Source organism: Dermacentor variabilis, chromosome 5, assembly GCF_050947875.1.
Source record: "Dermacentor variabilis isolate Ectoservices chromosome 5, ASM5094787v1, whole genome shotgun sequence".
In the NCBI taxonomy this organism is placed as follows: Eukaryota; Metazoa; Arthropoda; class Arachnida; order Ixodida; family Ixodidae; genus Dermacentor; species Dermacentor variabilis.
In genome coordinates, this window is record NC_134572.1 from 148,641,778 (window position 1) to 148,665,970 (window position 24,193).

General features: G+C 45.6%; 1 protein-coding gene across 5 annotated transcripts in view; it reads left to right on the top strand.

Annotated features, from left to right (window-relative positions):
* The window catches only part of LOC142583223 (uncharacterized), a 184,903-nt gene that overhangs the window by 53,070 nt on the left and 107,640 nt on the right, over positions 1-24,193 (top strand). For all 5 annotated transcript variants that reach the window (XM_075693591.1, XM_075693590.1, XM_075693593.1 and 2 more), the window contains 6 exons: positions 4,770-4,899; positions 5,854-6,066; positions 11,234-11,326; positions 11,710-11,762; positions 15,324-15,601; positions 19,277-19,317. In XM_075693591.1, the coding sequence (XP_075549706.1) occupies positions 4,770-4,899; positions 5,854-6,066; positions 11,234-11,326; positions 11,710-11,762; positions 15,324-15,601; positions 19,277-19,317 (808 nt within the window). The remainder of the gene's footprint in view (positions 1-4,769; positions 4,900-5,853; positions 6,067-11,233; positions 11,327-11,709; positions 11,763-15,323; positions 15,602-19,276; positions 19,318-24,193) is intronic.

Genomic DNA, 24,193 nt, shown 5'->3' on the forward strand with positions numbered 1-24,193 from the left:
GCGGCGCCTGGTGGCGGTGCGGGAAACGACATCTGGGTCGTGCCAGCTTGGGTCGTATTGAGCCCTGGCTGTGGCGAAGCACGTTTCTAGGCCGAGTTTTGCGTCGATTCGCACATTTTTATGCCCTGTTGCGAGTGCGAAAAGGCTCGTCGCTTCTCATAGACCACGCCGACCACGCTGCGAGCTCGCTGCAGCCTATAGTTTAACGAAAACGGACTCTCCGTGTGCCGTGGGACGTAATGTGGGACGTAATTCGTTTCTCATTCCGCTAGCCACCATACTCCCGCTTTCGCTCTGCTGTCGGCTCTGTCTTGGCTCTGTTTCTGGCCGCGCGTTCGCGTTTTGCGCAGAAAAGCCGTAGCGCCATCTGCGGACGCCGTTCTACTCACCGATGGCGCAACGTCACTATGAGACCATGATGTCAGTTCTCCTCGATCGGAGGGCGGGCGATTTGAACTGCGCTAGAGGTACGCGGACGCTTCAGAACGCATTTTCTCTTAAAATAAGTCTCTCCTTGGCACGAAACAAGCGTTTCGAGGTTTCTGGGATGGTATTTCAACAGTCCACGTTGACTTAATAGTAACCTTTAGTGTCCCTTTAAGTGTACTGAGAAATTGTTCTTGTGCATTCTCTTTCTGTTACTTTCTTTTTATAGAAACAAATTAACTCACATTGCAACTATTACGAACAACATTTGTTGGAAAAATTATCGATGACACGTCTTGGGCAGCCAATCTGATAGCTCGCCCTACTGACATCAATTAGGTGGATGACATCAAATGGGTAGGGGCGGCTGAAAATTCAGCCGAGCAGTGTTCTGCGATCGGCAGCGATGTACATTTTTAAAACCTTATAATAAATTACATGCTTTACGCGGAACACTTAGATGCGTCAATTAATGATCAGAAGGACCTGCTCTAAAGACTCAATACGTTTGTAGAAAATCGTCAAAATCATTTCAGGGTCCCTTTAACACCTGACGCAACAGCCTTTAGATAGCTGCCTTGTGTTCCATTATGATGGCAGGGTGTCTACCAACCGAGAAAACCGGGAATTCTCAGGGAATTTGTATAGTCTCGAAATACTCAGGGAATTTGTGCTTCTATCAGGGAAAATTATCTGGAACTTTATTGAAAGAAAACGAAAGTTGTGTTAATGTTGGCTCCAGTAACAGAGGAATCGCAACGAATCATCATTGATGCCGTGTCATCGGCCCGAGGTATTGCCAGAGTAGTTAACGACCAATTTTCCAGACGCCCAATTTTTCGGACATGCCCAATAATTTGCACGGCTTTGCGGCACCACCATGCACTCCATACAGTCAATGTATATTACCCTGACTGCAGGTCTGAAATGGCATTAATCAAAGCCACCACCGCCGCCATTTTGATTATCTCGCCGCCTCGAACCGGCACTCTCGCGTGCAGATCTGCTGGCAGCCGTAGCCACCACAGCGGCAACGTTAGGCCTAGCTGCTTCTACGTTCGCTATTAAGCGTCTTGTTGTGCGGTGCTGTGTTTTTCATTGAATGAATTTGCTGCTGTCAGCAATGGCACCAACTCCACCTTTGTAATCCTTGGAGTGGCTTTGAAGCTCGCAAAGCACAGCGCATTAAATAATGCTAGTCCCTGAAAGTTAGCTTCACCTCAGTACAACATTGTTACTCGGCGAAGCATAACAAGCGTGGGAAGGAGCAATTGTCACGGGACACAGTATGTATTCCTTAATTATACACGCCTGCACCCCCGTCTCCTGCCACAGTACGAGCACCGATATGCCTAATAAGTATACAGGCAGGCCTTAAGAGCTTTTTCGGACGTGCCTGAGGCAATTTTAGCCCTTAAGGGTAGTTCAAGACATGCATTCATTTTTTTCGGACTGCCCGATTTTTCGGATGTTTTTGCGGCCCCTAGGGAGTCTGAAAAATTGGACGTCGACTGTACAGCCGACCAAGAGGATGCTTCAATTGATCCATGGGGTGAACGCGTGGCACAAGGAGGATGAGAACCAAAAGGACCAACACACTGAGGAATTAACGGGAAAGGATGCGTGCCGCCGCCTCTTTGAAGGAGCTTAAACTCAAGAAGCACAGTGTTGGCTGACGCCCAGATGCAGGTGTCCCTCATCCAAACCAAAATAGACTCTTTAAAGCAGTGAAACCGAACCCAGATGTTGTGTACAGGTTGAGAGTATGTCAGGACAGTTCAGGTTGAATTCCCAGCTGCTGAGAGAATATTAGTTGTGACAAAGTTCAGGCCTCATACCGATGAGCTTGCTATCAGTTGATAGAAATAGCTTATATTCAAAAATATTAACTTATGTTTGCATCTTCTTTTCATTCGTATCTGAAATTGATTTTGCCATTTCTTTTGCTGTGTATTTTACTAGCACCTTCCTTCTGTTTTCTTTTTAAATAAAATAGATATTACTTTTTACTATTCAAACTGGATTAAGTCATTTTTGTTTTTTTCAACATGTTTACTAGAGAGTGACAGCATCGGGTGACATGGTGGCAGCCTGTCTGGAACGACAGTTTGCAGACACAGTGTGACTAAAAGTTGTATAAATTTGTATTTGCTTGTCCCTAATTTGTTCTCTTTTGTTTTTATGCATTCTATTGCCTCTCTGCTTGGGCCGAAAGGTCTGCAGTATGTTCTAAATAAATAAAACAAAGTTATGGCTCATTCAGGGAATCTTGCAAAGGTGCTCAGGGAAAACCTGGAAAAACTCTGGGAATTTGGAAATGTCGACTTGGTAGACACCCTGGATGGTTTCTCACTTCTTTCTACTTCGCTTGTTGCGGTCGAGCGGCACACAACACAGTGCTCCGCTGTAAGATCGAGGAGGCAGGTGAACTACTGCTTGTGGCCTCCAAGATTACGTAGGTGCCACTGCAATCTCGGAGGGCATGGCCAGCTGCCAACTGCCGGGAGAGAGAGAAGTGAATGCACAGCCTAGGTATGATCTTCAAGATTGCATTAGGAGATATCGGAGGCCACATCCAGCTGTGCCTGCCTGCCTGCACAGCACGCTGTGCGGTAGGAGTGTGCGCATAACCGGGCAAGTGCTAGAGAAAGGTTGCTAGAGAAGTGCGACAGTGAGCTGCTGCTTTGTGCATGGTGCATAGCTGCGCGTGGCGGCAAGAAGTCGAATGCATATTCATTTCGGAGACGCGAAAGTTTTGAACTGCTGTGCCGAACCCCACGGAAAAAGCAATGTACTTGGCGCTCAACGGCTGGGTATTTTTTTGGTTTCGGAAACAAATCTAGTTAGTTGTATCAATTGGCAGGACAATTTCACTTCATTCAAACAAGTTTGAAAAATACGTGGATCTCTTTTTCGTTATAATGAGGTTCAAGTGTATTGCATATTAAGGCTGTCATAGCCCAGTAAGGCTTCTTGAAACTTGCCAACCTCAGTCTTGCCTGCCGTGGTTGCTTTGGGGCTTTAGCATTGCGCTGTTAAGTGTGAGGCCTTGGGATTATCAAATTGTGGGAGGGAGAGAGTGTGGGGGGGGAGGGGGGGTGCGCGCCTCGTTTTTTAGTGCTGCCATAGCTGTCAGCGCGGTTGACTGCATATGCAGCCCGCCCACCCATTTTTAACTTTAACCTCCCACGTGTGTACATAGAGGCCATACTGAGATGGTGTGGCATCATGTGCGCTGTCTTCACGCACACTTAGTATTGAGGGCTGTGTAACATGAAGTTTCGGAGACTGATTGAGGCGAGAGGAAAACTAATTTGCTCACTGCTGCCAGCGCATTTCGTGACAGCGTCGTCCCACTGCAGACAACTCTTATCAGCCGCAGGGATAGAGTGGACACGACAGCGTGGCTATCGTTGCATTTGTACTGCCTATTTGACAGTCTCATCGACTCCTCATAAAACTGTTATCATTCATCAGCAACTCTCAAATTCAACAAAATGAATTTTTTTTCTAATTCAAAATGTGTTTTTTCCGATAACCCAATTATTCGGAAAATTTTTCGGCCCTTTCCATGTAAGAAAATACTATCAGCGACTCTACCCTTTCTGTGTAAGAAAAATTTATTGGCCAATATACTTATTTGCATGAAAGGTCGAATTTCGATTTCAAGCAGCTTTACCTTTTACACTACAACCTGTGATGTGTTCCTTGCAATAAGACCTCTTACATGTGTCTACAGCATACAAATGCTTCAGCAGCTTTTTGGTTTTTTTCATTTTCCGCAACCTGCAATGTTGTTTCAGCAACCATTTATTTAGTGTTTAATGAAAGCTAGTCGTACAGCAGTCATTCTTTCTTTGAAACCTCGTTTGCAACTAGGATGTAAAATGGTTGAGAAGCTATTCATGCAGTTCTTTTAATGACTGATATTTTAAGACTGCTTCCTTGTCCCTGATAGCTGTATATTTTGCGCTACTCACTGCTCATGTGGTACCTAGTTGTATAGGAATTCCTGCTGTTAAAAAATGCATCTGCGTTTGGCTGTTAGATATTTGATTCTTACTATTTGTATTTAAAAAAGAGTTTGTATTCGCACAGCTCTAGCACGTACAGATGTATGTGCAAGCATACACTTCTGTGCATCATGTAATGGTCAAATTACTACATGCACTCCCACCTGAATGCGGCTAACACTCTTAAATGTTTTATTAGTGTAAAGCCATGTAAAAAAGGTTGCAGAAAGCTATGCAGATACATGAGTGTTACTTTTAAGATGAGTTAATGTGTTGCACTGTGAAGCTCTTAATATACCAGTAATAATGGCCGCTGCTCTCTGAATGCAGGTTCTCAGAGGCGCTTCCACACATCGAAAAATGTTTGAGTATCCTTAAAAAAGGTATACAGTTCAACGAGAACCTGCTATGGCCCGAGACGAAAACTAAGGTCGACAACGCGAAGAGGTCACAACTTCAGGTTTGTTGAAGTTCAGGTTTATATGTAAATGCAAAGCTTTCATGCTGTCTTTTCTCCCCCCCCCTCGTGTCTTCATAAATGGAGACACGAGGGGGGGAGGGGGGCTGAAGGTTTTCTCGTGCATGATTTGAGCACTCTGTAACATGCACAATCAGCTGTCAAATATACTAAAAAAAGGGCATTAAATTTAGTTAGTTGGTGCCCTCACAGGATAAAAAAAAAGAAACTATGACAAACGAAATGGGGGAAAAGGAGAGGCGAATTGTATCGACTGCTAAAGGACTGTCATTGTGTGATGATAACCCTACACCCTTAAAGAAGTTTGCACCCTGTGGGGCTTATCTTGTCCTACAACAATAATCGTAACCTATCTTGCCTGCATTTCCTTTCTTTAACACTGCGCGTCCGGTACTTCCAGGTCAATATTGGCATGCACGTTATCAGCGTGACGTAGCATTCTCGACAGGAAAGTAGCGAGTGCAGTTTTCAAGAAAGGAAACTCAAGCAAGCCAGATGACGAGTCTTGTTTTGGGACAAGATAAGTCTCAAAGGGCGCAAACTTTTTTAAGGGTGTACTTAGCTGCAGGAAGTCATACGTGAGGCACACAGGACTGCATGGGCCTCAACAAGCAGCTTAGAGAGCATGCAAAGGGGTAGATTGAAAGCAATCTGGCTCTACACTGCTGGTCATGTGGCTACCACTCAGCTTTCAATCAAGTGTGTATCTGTGCTTGTGCACGGCAGTCATCAGACACGGATGATCATCTAAGCATCCGCTATATTCACAAGCATGGCCGCCTTGCCTGCAACCGCATGCCATCCATCCAGTTACAAGTGCCGACCAATAAATCGGGCTTGGTGAAGGCAGTCCAGAATTCCGAATTATCTGGAATCACTCGGGAGTGCAGTCAGCCTGTCAGCTACTGAGGCATTCGCCCGTGCTTCCACATGCAGAATGCGATGGAGGAGATGCAGGCATTGTGCCGGGCACCGCCAAAGTGGGATGCCATGTGTTGCTACGAGGCGTGCCCGTTGCAGAAGGCCATTTACTACAGTGATCCTGACTTCAAGGGCTTCCAGCAACTGCACTGCGCTTCCAAGTGCCTTATTCAGTACCACCCTGCCTGCTGGAGGGAGTATCGAGAATCCTGCAACCTCACCGAAAAGGTGGGTCTCCTATGACCTGTGCTTAGTGAAAGGGAAACTGTATTCCGTTTCATTCTTGGCAAGTAAAACACTGTGGCTATAGAGACTACTCGTGCTGCTTGCATTCATGTCCCAAGAAACAGCATGTCACATCTGAAAAAAAGAAACTGAGTCATGAACCGTATAAACCAGAATATATTGACCCCTTACCTTAAAGTGAAAAAAAAAAATGCAGCGAAATTGCCAAACACCTTTGTTGTCACATTGGTACTTCAGCTTTGTAGCATATTCACTGCACCGTCACTGGTAGCGTGCACATGAAGCTCCTACACAATGCTCTGCTGCCTTCCACACTGTTCCCCTCCCTTGGCTGTGTGGCTGACTCACGCTTTCACCTTACAAGCCCAGCAGTACCTAGCAGATTTCATTAGTGCAGTGCTGAAGGATCACAAGATATCTCAACTTAATCTGGATGTATATGCTAGTTCGATGCAACGTTAAGTGTAGCACCTATATGTCACTAAATATGACATATTATGCTGGAAGTGTCGCATGTGTCAACATATTTGCCAATGGACAAGCAGGAGCAACACGTTTCTGGGGCTAGCAGCTACAGCACACTGCTTGCACTTGCAACTAAAACGTAGTACCTCTTATAGTAAGCACGAGGGTGCTCGAATAGGTAGTTTGACGTAACCTTATGTCCACAAGCTGTAGTTGCACTAAAGTGTTGCAGATTAGGAATGCTCCACTGCAAAACAAGTGGAGTCGGAACTTCATGACTGCTCTACAGTAGACTCGCATTAATTCGATCTCAGTTAATTCGAATCCACCACAAAGTCCCGGCGACAAACAATACGTTTCTTTGGACAGAAAACTTAAGTTCGAACATGAAAGCATGCCACATGACTAATTTGACCACAACTGGTGTGCCCTTATGAGCACAGCAACACAATAAATTGCCTAGAGATGTCGGCCAGGGGGCTCCCAGATGTCTAGGGGCCCAACCTCATTTAAATAGACCCAATAAAGTTTTATCCATCCATCCATCCATCTAAATTCATTAACGACATTACTGCTTCACTGGGGGTCAACGATGATGGCAACAACCTGTCCTGCAAGGATAATGATGACTTGCACTGTGCCCTGGGGGATGTCCTTATTGTGCATTTTGTGAGCGTCGATGGCAGCGTTGGGGATCTGTGGGCCACTGACTGGTGACGACATGTATAGTTACTGCAATTGTAGTATTGAGGTAGTCAGTACACGGTGACGGACTACTTCAAGAAATCAAAATTAAAAAAAAATTTTTTTTTAATGGACTTGGATAGTTTAGTTTTTGCCTTTGTTTGTTTGTTCAACTTTTCGGATAATTCAACCAAATCTTGCTGTCCCGCAAGGCTCGTATAACTGTAGTCAGCTGTACTTGTGTAGCTTCCACAGCATCTCCTGCCAAGCATGAAATGTAGTATAGGCGTAAGAAAAGCTTTGTCGCACATTCTTGCAGCGCTGCTGATAAACAGCACAAGTTTAGCACACTGGCAGCTTAGTGAAACAAAGTGTTGCTTCCTGCTAAAAACAGGTTCATTGCTTGTGTCTTCTTGTTACATGTTAGCATGCACTGGGGGAAAAAAATTAGCACACTTCATTGATTCTCTGGCACTGACGTGCCAGTACACCCTTTGGGACGAGTTTCTTTCATGATTTTCGTTGCTTGAACTCAACCCTCGCTTTACATTCAAATAACGGCATGATTGACCATTTTAAAACAAATATTCTAAATCTCGCGGTATCTATCGTTATGTTTGCAAGCTGCATGTCTCGATCCAATCCATAAACAAGTTGCTTGAAGTTGCAACTTGGTTTTTGTTGGAATTGCCATTTTCACATCTTGGCCACAGCCGCCGCATTTTGATGGAGGCGAAATGCGAGAACACCCATGTATTTTGATTTAGGTGCACATTAAAGAACCCCAGGTGGTCCAAATTATTCCAGAGCCTCCCCCACTATGATGTACCTCATATACAGATCATGGTCTTGGCACATAAAACACCATAATTTAACGCTAATTTCACTGTGCTTGTCACTGGTGTTATGGTTACGGTGTTGCAGTACCCTGTGGGCTTTAGTGCTTTGACTCTGTTTATTTTTGATGTTATGGCAATGTAGTTCATTCGATATGAGGCCCAGTTCGGGAGACAAGCAATTTTAATGGCCGGGAGGGGTGGGAGACTTTGTTGTGGCTTGGTCTTTCTTTCTTTGGGCAAAACAAATACAAGGTTTGCCCCCAAGGTAAAGCAAAAGGAGGGCGTAAACCTCCTGACTAAGGCCCTTACCTCACTAGAGCAGCAGAAGTAGCAGTGTACAAGTATCAGTACTAATAAAACCAAATACAACAGCTAATAAAACAAAATATCAAAAATATTTACAGTACAGTTTTTAAACACACTGCAAAATATCAACTGTTTGCTAAATACAGTAGAACCCCGCTGTTACGTTCCTCACTGCTGCATTTTCCCGGCTGCTACGTCGCTTTACGGTCCCGGCATAGCTTCCATAGGATCCAATGTATAAGGAACCCCGCTGTTATGTAGTAGCTGTGAAAACGTTCCCGCATGATTCGTTGCAACCCGAACCCGCCTGGGCTAAAGTAGGCAACGCGCTCCAACCGCCATTTTAACTTTTGACGAGTTTTGACCGGGCTTGGCCGGGCTTGGCTATTGAACTGGCTGCAAGAAGCCGCACGCCAGTTCGAGAGGCCGCCACTAGGTGGCCATTCGTGAAAAATGCTCTCACTATCATCACTGTGATTATGGTCACCGCATGGTTTGTTGGGCGGGTCGACTCACGGAGGAAGGAAACTCAGGGGAGGTCCTGATGTCACTCTTGAGAAGCCGGAAGTTGGCGTTGCTCCGCCTATCGGGCCAGCTCTCCTCTCTTGTTAACATTTCTCGCGAAACCATGCAGCGCTAGCAGTGCTGCGCACAACCGGGCTGCTCGGACGCGCGCGCTCCGCAGCAATACTAAACAAACGTTAGCACGTTAGCATGATTACGCCAAAGAGGGCAAAATTTCCCGCGGATATTCATTCATCCGTTGCCGTTGCCTGGCGCGGTGACGACGAGGAGCACGAGCCGCATGATGCCGGGGGGTTGCCAAATCCTAGCTTTGGAGAAGCCGTCGCGGCTCTGGGCCTCCTCCGCAGGTATGTCGCACCTCACAGTGACGCTGACAGGCTATTGAGAAACGTGTGGTGATTTCTAGCGAGCGAAAGAAACGGCAAGCCACCATTCTAGACTCTTTTTAAGTCGTAAGTGCACTCTGTGGAAATAAATTGTCTATAGTTGAAGCTGCACTTTTTTCATTCATTTTCAGAGCTTTCCTCACTGTTGTGTTTTCCTGGCTGTTACGTTTTTTTTCCTCGGTCCGGTGAAAAACGCATAAACGGGGTTCCACTGTAGCAAGTAAATAAATTTATATAGCACTGCAAAAAAGAAAAACATTCCATTACAAGCTTAAGTTATACATTTGGAATGGAACATTTTAACATCACTATTAACATCAAACAGTACTTATTAACATTCATTCAACATGTTGGGATCAGAAAGTAGCATGTTTAGTGTTGCATATTTAAATTTGTGAATTGTTCCACAATTTGTAGCTTCATCAACAATGTTCGGGTACGTATTACTTAAACACGAGTTTCATATTCAATAGTTCACATGCCATATTTTGTCCTTGGTTTCTTCATTAATATTGAAATGCAACGTAGGCTGTATCCTATGTCTCTGATCAGGTAATGATTTAAGAATTGTTCATAGTTGCCGGAGGCCTCTTTAAATAGCCGTTGAGCTTGGCAGCTCAGTGTCAACTATCAGCAGATGGCAAGACCAATGGGAGGCCCTCTTTAAATCTGAGGCCGGTCAGAACGGCTCTGTGGACCTCGTGGTAGCCTGGTAGCATCCCTAAATGAGATGGTTTTGCAGCCTCTCAAGAAGTATCTCAAGCTCAAAAATGATGTGGTTCTCAGGCAGTCACTTCTGGAGATGGTTTTTTCGTGAGGCTTGGCTTGTCCCGGCCCCAAACCACTCGAAGTACCATGGCTGACAGCACTCTTGGCACTGATAACGTGCTTGGCACACCGCTTAAAACACTTGTCGGGGACGCTTTTGGCGCCAAGTCGCACGAAATTTCACAAAAGGGAAAATATCTCTGAAAGGGATTGCCCAAAAGAACTTGTTTCCGAATTGGGATTTTTTAAATGAAGGCACTATTTCTTCTTCCTTTCATCAGGCATGACATTCAAGGATTTATTTATGTATTTATTTATTTATTTATTTATTTTCACTTGACTGGAAAGTCGACCCTTGCGTTACAATCATGGTCGTGAGGGTCAGTACGTCCACAGCTGCATGCAGTCACGACTGCATAGTCGCCATCCATGATCACTTCGAAAGCGACCGCGGTTTCATCTGCAGCAGCAGTTGCGGCAAACAGTAGCGTCATTTTTGACTCTGCACGTGCCGTCCACATGCCTTCAAGAACTGCACGATCGCCATCCATGATCACGTCAATAGCGGCCACGGCTTCGTTGGCTGTGGTTGCAGCAAACACCAGTTTCAGTTTGACTGGCTGCAATGGCTGCGCACGCATTGTCACAAACATGGCAGCAGGTGAAGAGTGCTGGCTATGCCGTGATGGATGGACAGTCTGTTGGCGGCCAGCTCACTAGTGAAAAAAAATTGAGTTGTGCGCATGGCAGTGAGACATTTCTCTTAGGTGAAGACGCTAGCCACTGCTACGCTGTGAAGAAAGTTGCAAGGTCCTCGCTGTTGAAAGTGCTAGTCAGTCACAAGAAAATGAGAATTGCAGCTTCTGCACTGCTTTTATGCAAAACGGAAACACAATTTGCGGATTCATTCGGTAAATAGAGCATGCTGACATAGTAAGCATTTATTCGTTTCCTTGATACCCTCGATAATTTGACATTTAATTATTTTGGGCCCATAAAATCTGAATTAATGAGGTTTTATTGTACTATGAGTAGGGTACGTGGAATAATTGCTTCGCATTTAGTGAAGGGAAGACGCCATTGGGGGGGGAGGGGGGGTGGTTGGTCTGTCATGATTGTTCCTTCAACACCTCAGTGACATTCACTGCAGACTAATTTTTGTGAACGTTTCTTCAGGGGTTCCTTGGCGAGGCGTGCCCAACTCCAGACTGTTGCGGTGTTGTCATGAAAGTTGAGGCCATTGAGAAAGATGGCACCGTAGGGAAGCAGGTACGTACACTGCTTGTGGAAAATCAAACAAAGTCCATCGGTGCCGCTACAAAGGCCGAACAAGGGAGCAAGTCTAGACATAGGCTGCCTACTGTGCTGGTTATCGCATATCTGTGTTAAAGAAAATGTGCTGTTTGCACATCGTGAGGCTTATAGCGCATGAAAAAGACAAGGACGAAAGGAAGACGGGACACACACAGGCGCCAACTTGCAACAATCTTGCGTGTGTCACGTCTTCCTTTCGTCCTTGTCTTTTTCACGCGCTATAAGCCTCACGATGTCTTACCAACAAGCCCAAATCACCGCATTACTGTTTACACACATGTCCCATATAGTCTTTTATTATGTTTTCAATCTTAATTATTATTTTTTTGTCTACTTAGTTTGTCCATACCCAGCTGCTTGTCGAGACTGCGCCGAAGCAGAAGAAAACAAAGTAAGTTAGTTGCTCCACACTTTTTTAGAATTTTTTGCTGATAACATAAAACATTTCCACATTGTTTTGCTTGTAATTGTCTTTTAACTGATCGCTACATTGTAGCATTGTCATCTGTGCAAGACTTGTATAGGTGACTATTGAGTCTGGAACGCTTGTTGGAAATTTTGCAATTTCATCTGGGGCTAGGGATGTTCAAACAGCAAAATTTTCTAATTCGATCGAATGCAAATTTTCGAGAAAGACTACCTCCGAGTATCAAATCATATATAGAATGCTTTCCTATTTCTAAACAAATATGAAGCTGAAAAGGAGTCCATTTGGCAAATACATTAAGCTATGTCAGGAGCTAGTAAATGATAACTGCTTTCAATTATCTGACGCACTGTGACAGTGACAGAGTGCTGTGTTCACTGAAGGAGGTGAGCGGGATATTACAGCACTGGAAATTGTTTTTAGGTGGATGCGAAGTGGCGAAGTATAAGTTACTTTGCCAGAATTTAGACCACAAATTCACATATTGTTCGTCTAAAAGGGAGGCATTCTTTTTATCAATAAATGATAGGAAATTGTAGAGCAGATATCTTTTCCGTGGACTCTCTCCGGAACTGGCGCCTCCACACTACAACCACGGCTCTCCTGCAGCCGAATTGTTCGAAATTGTCCTTCCTTTTGTTGGTCTACCTCGAGCCTCAAATAAATGTTACGTCTTTTGTATTTGACAATTTACAATAATGAATACTCGAATTGAATAAGTCTATTTGATTTGAAATGTTGAGTATTTGTGCACCCCTAATTAGGGCTAAATGTAGGAAACTGCTATGGTTATTGAGTCCTATATGCTGTATAAAGCACTTACACTTGTAGCTTGCCAGTAGCCCCAGTATTGCTTTAGTAGAAAGTTTTAGTTTAGGGGACGCAAGCGGCTTGCGTATGCAAGAACTAGGGGCGACGGTACTGCGCATGCGCAGACCGCTACGTGTACTTGCGGCCTTGGGTCGTTTCGCCGGCCGAAAACATCGCTGCCCCTAAGCGGTCACGTTACCCACGTGACTCTCGCGGTGTAGGAGAACTTACAAGTAGCTAACGGGTAGGTAATCTAATAAATATTTCACCAAGTGTCGACAGACGTCGTTTTTATATATATTAGAGAGGTTTAGCGTGTCCGGTATTCAGATAAACGCAGTTGGGGCGAAGCCATACACAGGAGCGGCGTGCATGGTGCATCCACCTTGCGGCGCAAAGCTCAAACGCACAAAAGCAGCTAATATTGCTGTAACCAAGTCTATTCTACTTCGCTGCTGGTGTAAATTTTCGGCACTGGCGTAACTGTGTTGCTGCCAAAAGTTTATACCCGCAGCAAAGTAAAATACACTTGATTACTGCAATATTAGCTGTTTTTGTCTGTTTGAGCTTTGCGCCACCAGGTGGCTGCACCATGCAGGACGCTCCCGTTCATGGCTCCACCCATGCTCCGCCCCAACGCCCCAGCCTGCGTTTACCCGAATACCGGACACTCTAAACCTCTCTATTAACTGCTTTTAATAACAATAGCTTTATGTGCTTTACTTCATGTGCTTGATTTCATGTTTTGAACAATGCTAACGCAGCAAAGATCAGACGTTGATGGCGCTGCGAGCGCATGCGACCTCACTGCGGCTTGCGTTTGGGGCCGCTAACCTATAACGTGTTCCTGCTTGCGTACGCAAACGCAAATGCACCCAAGCGTTAGGGGCCCCAACGCCTCGCATCCCCTAAACTAAAACTCCCTAGTATGTTACACCATAAATAAATCTCAACGAGCTGCTTTCGAGTAGAATTGTGTGTTAAAAAAGATGGGTTACATTTCTTTTTTACAACTTCATTTCCTTCAGTTTTCTTTTATACTTGTGGGTACACAGAAGCACTTAGCATGCTTGATTCAATATTGAAACCCTGTATTTTTCAAATATTATTAACTTTCTTTAGTTAAGCCCTGATAGGACCCACAAAATCGGGTTGAATTATCCAGAAGCTACAAAAGCCATAAAAAACGCCGAAGCACTATCTATGCATTTGTCAGTATCTGCCTGTATTCTGACAGCTCTGAATCGAACACACGTGCATTTTTTATGGGCTCTGGTAAAAATTTACTGTGCACCAAATTTTTTAACCAGAGACATGTATCATGCCTCCTATTATGCCAGTAAAGAAAGGATGGCAGCCATCCAAGTCTACCTTCACAGAACAGAAATTTTTTTACACCTGATGTCCGTCGTTGTTACTCTTAGACCACAGTTTATCACTGTCTATGAACCGCAACATGTTGACCTACGTAAAGTCCATTGTGCATTCTGCATTTTTGAAATCACTCAGCAACAATTGCAAACAGGATGGTGGCCCATGTCTCGACTCACCATTTTGTCCTGTGACTCGTGCATTTCTCAGCAAAATGCCAAAAACATGTGACACAACTTGTTACTTATAGCTCAGCAGGTAAAATAACTTTCCTTTCAAATGAGCTTTCATAATTAAACAAAGTAGCTATGTGAGAACTTGTTCTGTTGCCATCTTGTGACAGCACTGCCAATGATGCAGTTTAGGCTGGCTCTGATAGTCATCATCATCATCAGCCTGGTTACGCCCACTGCAGGGCAAAGGCCTCTCCCATACTTCTCTAACTACCCCGGTCATGTACTAACTGTGGCCATGTCGTCCCTGCAAACTTCTTAATCTATCCGCCCACCTAACTTTCTGCCGCCCCCTGCTATGCTTCCCTTCCCTTGGAATCCAGTCCGTAACACTTAATGACTATCGGTTATCCTCCCTCCTCATTACATGTCCTGTCCATGCCCATTTCTTTTTTTTTTTATTATTTCAACTAAATTGTCATTAACTTCCGTTTGTTCTCTCACCTCTGGTAGTAGGCTGTTGCAAATGCTACAAACACAGTTGTTTCATATCTGATTGCACCGTACAGGCAATTTTCAGACCAGATTTTATTAAGGGGGAGGGGGGTTCACACATTCTAATCGAATAAACGCTGTAATCATTATTTGTAAGCTGCTATTTTCGTCTGAAATGCTTTCCAGCGCAAGATAATATAGGTGGTTTTAGCAGAAGATATTATTTGTTGGGTGCATTCACTGTGCTCTAGGCACCACGAAACAAGACACTGCTGCTGTTCGCATCATCATTTGGGTCAGGCATGTGTATCCTGACCAGTGAATTTGGAATTGTCTTGCAAATGCTATTATAATAAATAAGTTTTGACCCGAAGAAATGTACAGGTTCCATCCGGAACCTTGTTCAGTAACGAATTAACTGAAATGTTTAATAATAAATTTGAGTCTAATTAATGGAAGCCTGCTGTATTTATCTGATTTTGATTTGAAACTAGCACTATTCCAATTCTTCTGGAGACATTTTTGTGTTAACAAGCGGAAAACTTGGTGCTTGCTTGTGTGACAAAGGGCAATTTCCACCCCCTAGTGGCAGCAGCCACATTTCGGTGGGTGCGAGAAATCACACCAATTTGAAGCATTTGTATTATTAGCCTCAGGTCGTTAAATACTCTTTCAGGAAGGAGAAGAAACTGGAACAACGAGAGCAGAAGAAACAGCAACGCCGTGCCACTGAGCCGGGCACCAAGCAGTCGGCGAACGAGAGAGAGGAGGATACCACTTCAGGGCAGAGCAGCGTTGTCTGCGAGTCGTCGGGTGCTGCAGTTGCCGAAGACGTGCCAAAGGAACCCTCCGTCGAGCGGGCAAAGGCACCCAAGGCACAACCAAAAGCGCCCTCTGAACCAACACCGCCTCCTGCTTCTGAGAATGCAGAACCTGCTCATCCTCTGCATGGTGGTACGTGGCCAGTTCGGTTTTGTTAAACTCGTTCATTCCTTGAGTTTGCCGGTTGGAAGGAAGTTACACATGCGCCAACCATGGCTGTGAGCGGTGATGACTTAAGATTCAGAGGGCCAATTTTGTATGCACATACAGTAGAACCTTGTTGATACGTTCCCGTTGAATACATTTTCCTGGCGCCAACATTTGCGATCGCGAACACACAAAAAAAATGACTAATAGAGTTAACTCATTTTTTACCGGTTCATACGTTCTCGGAAAACACGATTTTTTGGCACCAACGTTTTGTATGTCACCAAACTGCAATCTATGGCACATTTTCCGGCTGCTAGATCCCATGTAAACAAGAATGTACGCTATGCGCTTGCAATGAGAAAAGTACGTAGCTCCCGCCGCAGCAGTTTCACCGCAATACTCACCCGCCCGTTTCATGTGAAAACAACGGCACGCACTCAGTTTCTCATTTTGGTACCAGCAGATCTTCTCCAGAGTCGTCGCACACGGCATTGACAGCTGTCGCCGCCATTCCTATTGCGATAAGCATCTTCGCCTATCTGTTTCATATAGGTGATAAACGAAACAGGCTGCCGTTCTCTGCTGCAGACTGCGATGGTATACATTTTCTGGCCGCGAGATTTCATGTGGACAAGAAAAGGCGCGCGATTGAGAAGAGTCTATAGCTGTGCGCCCCTCTCACGTATAAACAATGGCACGCACAGTTTCCTATTTCAGTACGGGCAAATCTCCGCAAGTCATCGCAAGCCGCATTCACAGCTGTTGTCACAAAACCTATTGCGATAAGCATCTTCAGCTATCTGTTTTACAGCACGTGCTGCGTAGTGCCATTAGTAGATTACTGCACGCTTTTAGTAAGCGATAATCTAAATGCCCTACCGGTTTAAGTTGGCGCGCGTCTCAGCAATGGCTGCGCAAGGCTGTGAGTGGGACTGAGCACATACGCATCCATGCACCCTGCTTTAAACGTAATCTGCCGCATGTGCAAAGAGTGGGTGTGCAGAGACTGCATGGCATCATGTAAGCTGTCTTACAGCACATTTACCGTATTTACTCGAATCTAACGCACACTTTTTTTCAGATAAAATGGGTCCAAAGATTGTGCGCGCATTAGAATCGAGTACGGCCCTAAATCTCCGTTACCATATCACCATTGGCATTTCAAAATGGCCACCTCGTACGCGCTTTGAGCCTAGCTGCCGTAACTTCCTCCGTGTGCTGCAGTACGAGTGCTCAGGCAATGTTTCCTTTAGCTTAGGTTAGTGCACCGTTCGCCTTCCTGTTTTCTGCATTTGCTCTATCAGCATGGAAGTGCCGACTGCGAAGACATGCGAGTCCATCGTGATGCCGCAATTAACCCTTTCGCTGTCGGGCCTTTCTGGCCGTGACGCACCCCCAATGTCGGCTTGGTTTCAGGGAACGAGCATAACAGGGAATGAACATCGCAATTTATTTTTGATTATGATTGGTATACAAATAACATAGTCAATGCAATGTGCACCTTTCAGTGTCCTGCAGCTGTTGTTAGTAAACATCATCATCAGCCTGACTATAACATCGTTCAACATCCAAATCTGACGATGTGGAACTCATATCTTCCTCGCATGAGACGCTGTCCGAGCCCAAATCGGAGCTCGGCTCATATTCTTAATCGGAAGAGCCATCGCTCCAAAGAGCAGACGAAGGTCCCGCGCGCTCAGCCATGCGAAAGTAACCGCGCGCAGGGACGATGCGCTTTCAGTCGCCCGCACAACGGAGAGAAATGGGACGTTGTGTGATAAGGAAGACAGAGGGAGATGAAAAAAGGCTAAAACAAAGTTCGAAGGGCTTTACGTTTACTGCTGCAAGTCGGAAGCGAGGGTGCAGCGAGAAAGCGAAAGCGTCAATCGAGTCGCCCTTTTCGAAGAGGAAACGGTACGTGTGCCTGAACTTGACATGCCGTAGCAGACACACCAACAGAAGAAAAATAGAAACCTTCAAACCAGCGGAGATAACAGAACAACCCTTGAACCCATAACCACACGTGTGCGACGCATCATCCAGCGAACGCGGAGCCACCGCGTCACTCAGCAAAGAGAAAGGGGGGGGGGGGCAGTCGCACCGTACTCTTCAATACATGGACTAACACAGGTCGGGGCCAAAATACGAACTTGTAGAAAGAGTCAACAGATGGCGTGGCCAGTCCAGGAGCGCCAGCTTTGCACTCAGGCACAAAATTTTGAACACACGATAGAGAATGTACCGGTACGTCAGTGACACTGTGGGGGGGAAGCGCGATGACGTACCGGTACGTCTGTGACAGTGAAAGGGTTAAAAGGAAAGCGATCACGTGTGCGGATTTGAACGGAAATTGGGCCACCATCACAGGCGTTCGGAGTTCCCGAAACTTGTATGTGGGACTGGTGCAAACAGTAGAGGTGCTCAACAACGGCGGCTACTACGTACGGTGCGGCCCCTATCTTGAAAGCGATCTGCGATGAAGACATGAGTCTACGCATCTAGGCACACCACGCTGTGTTCTCGTCGCTTAGTTTGCGTTGAAACGAGAGGCCGCACAATGGTCAATTCCCTCGCTCCTGCTACTGCACTTCCTCGCTCCAGAGTTTTGATAGTTTCTGCAGTCATTGAGTGAGACGTGTTCATGTTGGCTTGAGCATGCGTGACACCATGCTTGTTAATTTATCTAGTAAGCGATTGTTTAAAAGTTTATACGGCCGATAAAGCTACTATCCTTAGTTTTCGTATGGCTGTCTACTAAATTTGCTATCGTAATCGATGCTTCACCTTTCGGGCAAAACTGTGACTTTTTTTTTTTTATTGCAAATTTAGTGCATTGGGAGTAACTTCTTTCCAAATGAGAGAAAGTTGTATTTCTGTATGTAAGACTGAGGTGTGTGGTACTGTAAAGGATTGTTCCTTTTTTAGGTCACAGCAAACGGGTGCACATTATAATCGAGAGCGTTCTTTTTTTTCTCTTTTTTTTTTTTTTTTTTTTTTTTTTTTTGTAACTGAAATCGGGTGTGCGTTAGAATCGAGCAAATACGGTACTATCGGAAGTTGCGTAATCTCGAGTTTCGGTGACCCGTTGAAGCGAGAGAATGACGAAGCATTCTATCCATGCCAATAGTGTCATCCTAGTACGGGCGACGCTATCAGCCATAGAGGTGCAGTGCACGTGAAAGTGTGGCTGGCTTTGCTTAATTCGTTCCTTCGATGTGAAGATATCGTGGATGTGGCATGAAACAGTATCATTCGTCGCCGACTCCCTCATCCATCAATATCAATTGTTTTCTCATTCAAGTTTGCTTTTTTCGATTGCCCAATGATCTGGAAAACTTTGCAGCCCCTTTCTGTGTTAGAAAAATGGATCGGCAACTGTACTTATTCGCATAAAAGGTCGAATTTCAATACAACAAAATTTTAGTATAACGAAGCAGATTGCCAATTTTACCTATTTTGTGATGTCGAGGTTTAACTGTACTACTAGTTCTTTGTCATTGCTGTCTGTGCTTTACCCTTTGGGCTAAATTGCAACCTTCTTTTCGTATGTGTTGTAGAATTACACCATGTGAATACCAGAAATGCTGTGATGTCAATAGGGAGTAACATGGGATAGGCCTCTTGTTGCATCACTTCACCCTCTTTTGTTTATTTCAGATGCTCCGTACGTACTGAAAAAAGATGAAGACATTGATGAGGTGTGTATGCTGCAGTTTCAGCTTTTTTTGCCCAGCACTTTAATTGTGCACAGCAGAATTCTACGCGCATTCTTCGAGGCAATACTCAAGTCTCTTGGGAGTGTTGTGCTGTTTAACGCTTTGAGCAGAGCTTGAACAAACAAAAGGACTCAAATGCAACCAATTGTGTAGACTTGTCGGTAGTCTATATATACTCTTCTCTACTGAAGTGTGTGGGGTTTTCCTCCATGCTCTTGGGACAAAGGAACGACAACACAGTAGTGCAAACAATCACAAGGGCATTTATTGCACCTTTCATAGATCGGTGCCTGCTAGCAGAGTTGCTATCTGCAAAACATGCCGATGCGCGCGCGACAAATCTAGAAGTCCGACTGACGACGCCAATGAAGGGTAGAACAAGAGTGGCCCCAGGTTCTTGCCAAGTATGAGCCAAACCAGATATTTAATGTGGATGAAATGGTCCTGTTCTGGCAAATGCTTCCGCGATGAACGCTCGACCGCATTGGGGGTAAGCGCCATGGCGACAAACAAAGCAAGGCTCGTATAACAGTTCTATTGGCTGCCAATGTGGATGGAAGCACTAAGCCGCCGCCACTTGTCATAGGCAAGTTTTAAGCCCCGAGGTGCATGCGGAACTGCCCCAGTATTCTGGTGACATATGCCTGCAGCAAGAAGTCATGGATGACTGGATGTATTTCAAAAATGGATGAAGGTATGGGACTCGGAGCTGGCGCTTCAGGGATGGAAGGTGTGCCTCATCGTTAATTGCCTGGCACGCTACACCAATGTCCAGCTGAGCAACATTGAAATGAAGTTTTTACCACCAAACACTACATCGAAGCTGCAGCCATTGGACCAAGGCATTGTTCACACTTTCAAGTACATTTATAAGCATTGGCTGATCGACATTTTGCTTGTGAAAATCGGGATGGGCCGAGAGCTAAACATAAACCTTTTGGGTGCAGTTCAAATGATGTGAAAGCCTCTTGGGACGTCACAGCAGTCGACAATAGTTCATTGCTTTTGGCATACAAGTTTCGTTAGCCATGCTGAAGAAGCTTCCGAAGAAGCAACTGAAGAAGCAGGATTGGACAATATAGAGGAAGAATGCGAGTTTAACGAAACCTGGAGTACTATCATAGATTGTTGTTCAAAACGCATGTTCAGTTTGCATTCAGTTTCGCCTCGGGTGATTGGCCTACACTGCACGGACGCACATGGCTTGTGCTGTTGCCGTAGCCTGGGACAGTTGTGTGAGGAGAAACTGAATGTAAACTGAATGCGCATTTCGAACAACCATCTCCCATTGCGCCCCTGGCGCAAGTTAGAGCGCTTGTCAACGCTGAGCCACAAAGCATGTGCATTTGAAGACTTCGTTAGCGGTGACGACAGCAGCGGTATAGCGGCGGATGACAGACACGGAGATTGCTGCCGAGGGTGATCACGTGAGCACTGATGTTCTCGGGAGCACTTACTTTTATTGAGGCGGTAGGTGCTTCGGCTCTTCTACGCAGCCGCTGCGGCGCAATAAAAGGCATTGGCCTATCGCTTGTCGACTACAGTCAAACACACTTATAACAATCCCGCTTTTAACAATATATCGGATATAGCAATGGACAGCCGCGGCACCGTCACTTTTGCAATGTGTTCTATGGTAAAATAAACCGCTTATAACAATGCTATCATACGAGATGGTCGGTTGTAACAATTAAATGTAGTCGTTTGGAGCCAACCCTCACAGAAAAAAAAACATGCAAACGCAGCGACCACGCCGGCCAAACTACTCCGCCAAAAGCGCGCACGTGTATGCGGAGCCGCCTGCACAGGGGCGGCGAAAAGCTCACGTGACGACGCATGCGAGGAGAATGGGGTGAGCAGGAGAAGCAGGAGAAAAGACGGACGCTTTCCTCTGGGCAGAGTAGGAGAGCGAAGGAAGGCATTTCTTTTGTTGCTTTTGTATCGGCGCGCGGGGAGCAGTCCATTCTGAGGGTGTGCTGCTCGTTGAAAACGCGTCACGGCAGTTGAGTGTGGGCTGCCCCATCGTTCCCATTCTCCTTGGTTCCTGTTTCACCAGTTGCACGTGTTCCGAAGGCAGCGTACAGTGTCAAAGCACCTGCGTTGCCAGCGAGGTTTTCGTCATCTGCCATCACCGGCCTTGGTCCTACTGGTTCTGCAAGCCCATCGGATCCCCCCCAGAGTTCAACGATGGAGGATTCTCCTTCAGGAAGCGCGGCCAGCATGGCTCAACTGGATCAACTGCCGCAGAAGAGAAAGCGAGCGGCAATATCTTTGGAAATGAAGCGAAACATTTTGAGAGCACAGAGGTGGTGAAAAAGTGTGCAACTTAGTACGCAAGTACGGCCTGTCACAGCCGACAATTTCAACCATTATCTGCAATGCGCTCAAGATGACTGAAAACGAATGCCATGCTAGTGCTGGCCATGCTATGGAGGACGGCCGGAAAAGGATTCGGCATGGCGCCTACAAAGACGTGGAGGAGGCACTGTATCAGTGGTTCCTTAGCGCACGTGCTGTGAACTTGCCAATTAGTGGCCCAATTTTGGCAGAGAAGGCGAAGCACTTTGCGTATCTCCTTCAAAATACCGATTTCCAGCCTGGTGGTGGCTGGATTCAGCGGTTCAAGGAGAGGCACGGAATCGTCTACAAGGCAGTCGTGGGCGAGGCAGGGTCGCTCGATGTCGACGCTAGACTGAAGTGGTTAGATGAAACACTGCCGTACATCCGCGAAGCATATGCGGACCGGGACTTGTACAATGGTGACAAGACCGGGCTATTCTTCCAAATGCTTCCATCGAAGACACATGCACTCAAAGGCGATCCCTGTAAGGGCGGCAAGCAGAGCAAATTACGGGTGACCGTTTTCCTTTGCGCGAATATGGACGGCAGCGACAAGTGTCCCGCCTTCGTAATTGGAAAATCTATGAATCCCCGCTGTTTCCGTGGTGCTGCGAGGATTCCAGTTCGTTACCGTCATAATAAGAATGCGTGGATGACGCGTGAACTTTTCCGCGAGTGGCTGAGCGAGTTCGATCAGCGGATACAGCACGAAGGTGGCGTTGGTCCTTGATAACTGTACTGCACACCAGACTGCCCAGAAGCTGTCGCATGTGAAAATTTTTTTTCTTGCCGCCAAACACGACTGCAGGCTTGCAGCCCATGGACACAGGTGTGATTGCATGCTTCAAGGCATTATATCGCCGACGTGTGTTGAGCAGGCTTGCTCTTAACCTGGACATTGCTGTGCGTGAATGCCGACCCGCTCCAGACTTTAAGATTTCGCTTCTGATGGCTGTCCAATTCATTTTTGGGGCATGGGCAGAAGTGAGCTCCTCCACCGTCATGAATTGCTTCCAAAAAGTGGACTTTTCCGGGGATATCAGTGATGCGGAGTATCGCGAAGCTACTGCCGATGGAGCCATTACAGAACTTTGGTCTACGGTGCGTGGTGATGACGGCGACGCGGAGGGGCTTCAAGAATTCTTGCACGCCGATGATGCAGTCGCGACAAACGAAGAATTGACTGACGAGGCGATCGTTGCAACAGTCACCGGCGCGGAAGACAACAGCAGCGACGACGAAGATGAACCGGAACCTGTACAAGTTGTGTCTCAACAGGAGGCCTCAAGAATGATCGATTCCCTGCGGGACTTCATTTTTGCAAAAAATCTTTCGCTCGGACATGTTCAACATTTGGATGCCCTCCAGAAAGACATCGGCAAGATTGCCGCGAAGCAGTCGAAACTCGCCGATTACGGGTTTATTTCAGCAAAGAAGTGAGAAGTGCAAGCTATTTTGCCCTCGTTAAATGCTCTTAGGTATTCATGTCTTCTTTGTTTTTGGGGGGGGGGGGCGCTAAGGGATTTTCAAGCTGAGAGGCAGCTGCGGCAACCTTCTCGTATTTTTTACACGGCCCCTTTCGGGACCACCAAAACGATGCCTCGGCGGAGCTGGCATGTCACTTGCCGTCTGTGACCCCTCTTTGCAGTTGTTATGCTTTTTTTCGTGCAACCTGTTTATAACAATTATCGGTTGTAACAATGAAATTTTCATGGCACTTGAACATTGTTATAAGTGGACTTGACTGTATCTTGAGCATGCTGTAGTTAAGCACGTGGTTGCCAATAAGAAGCAGGCTACACTGCTGCAGTACTTTCAGCCAAAGAAATAAATACTTTGTTTGTTCAAGGAAGTATTTAATGTGCCACGATTGGTTCATCGATTGATTTGTAGGCATTTTCGACCCATTTTTTACATGATTTCAAATATTAAATTCTGGCTATATCGAACTATTTCAGGATCACTGCACTGTTCGATATATCGAGGTTCGACTAACAGTTTTCTACAGAAATTTACTGGGGGTAACTCTGGTGCTGCAATCATTCAGTTATAATGAGGATAATGTCGTAGTTCATGGATTTGTCTAATCTTTGTGCTTGTAGCTTCAAATGTTCTTGCTCTAATAATTATTGCGCTTTATTTTACTAAATTTCCAATAAAAAATATTCTTCTAATCACGTGCAGGCAATAAGTCTCTCCACGCTAGAATAAGCATTCCGAATTGTTGTAGTATTTTGTTAATATGCTCAATTTGTAAAGCTAGGGAATTGTCTGAAGCCGAAAGACAGAAGCTTAGGCGAAGACCATGTACAGTAAAACTGCATTAATTTGGAAAAACAATTAATTCACACTTGTCCTCTGGTCCCAGCAGGTGTACTCATTATGTAATTCAATGAAACTCTCATTAATTCTAACGTATTTCGCCTCACTTTGGTTAATTCGAACAACGCTCGCAGCTTGACGAGTGCTGCATATGCGCAATGCAAAAGAGCAAAAACAGTGCTTAGCTTCCAACTGA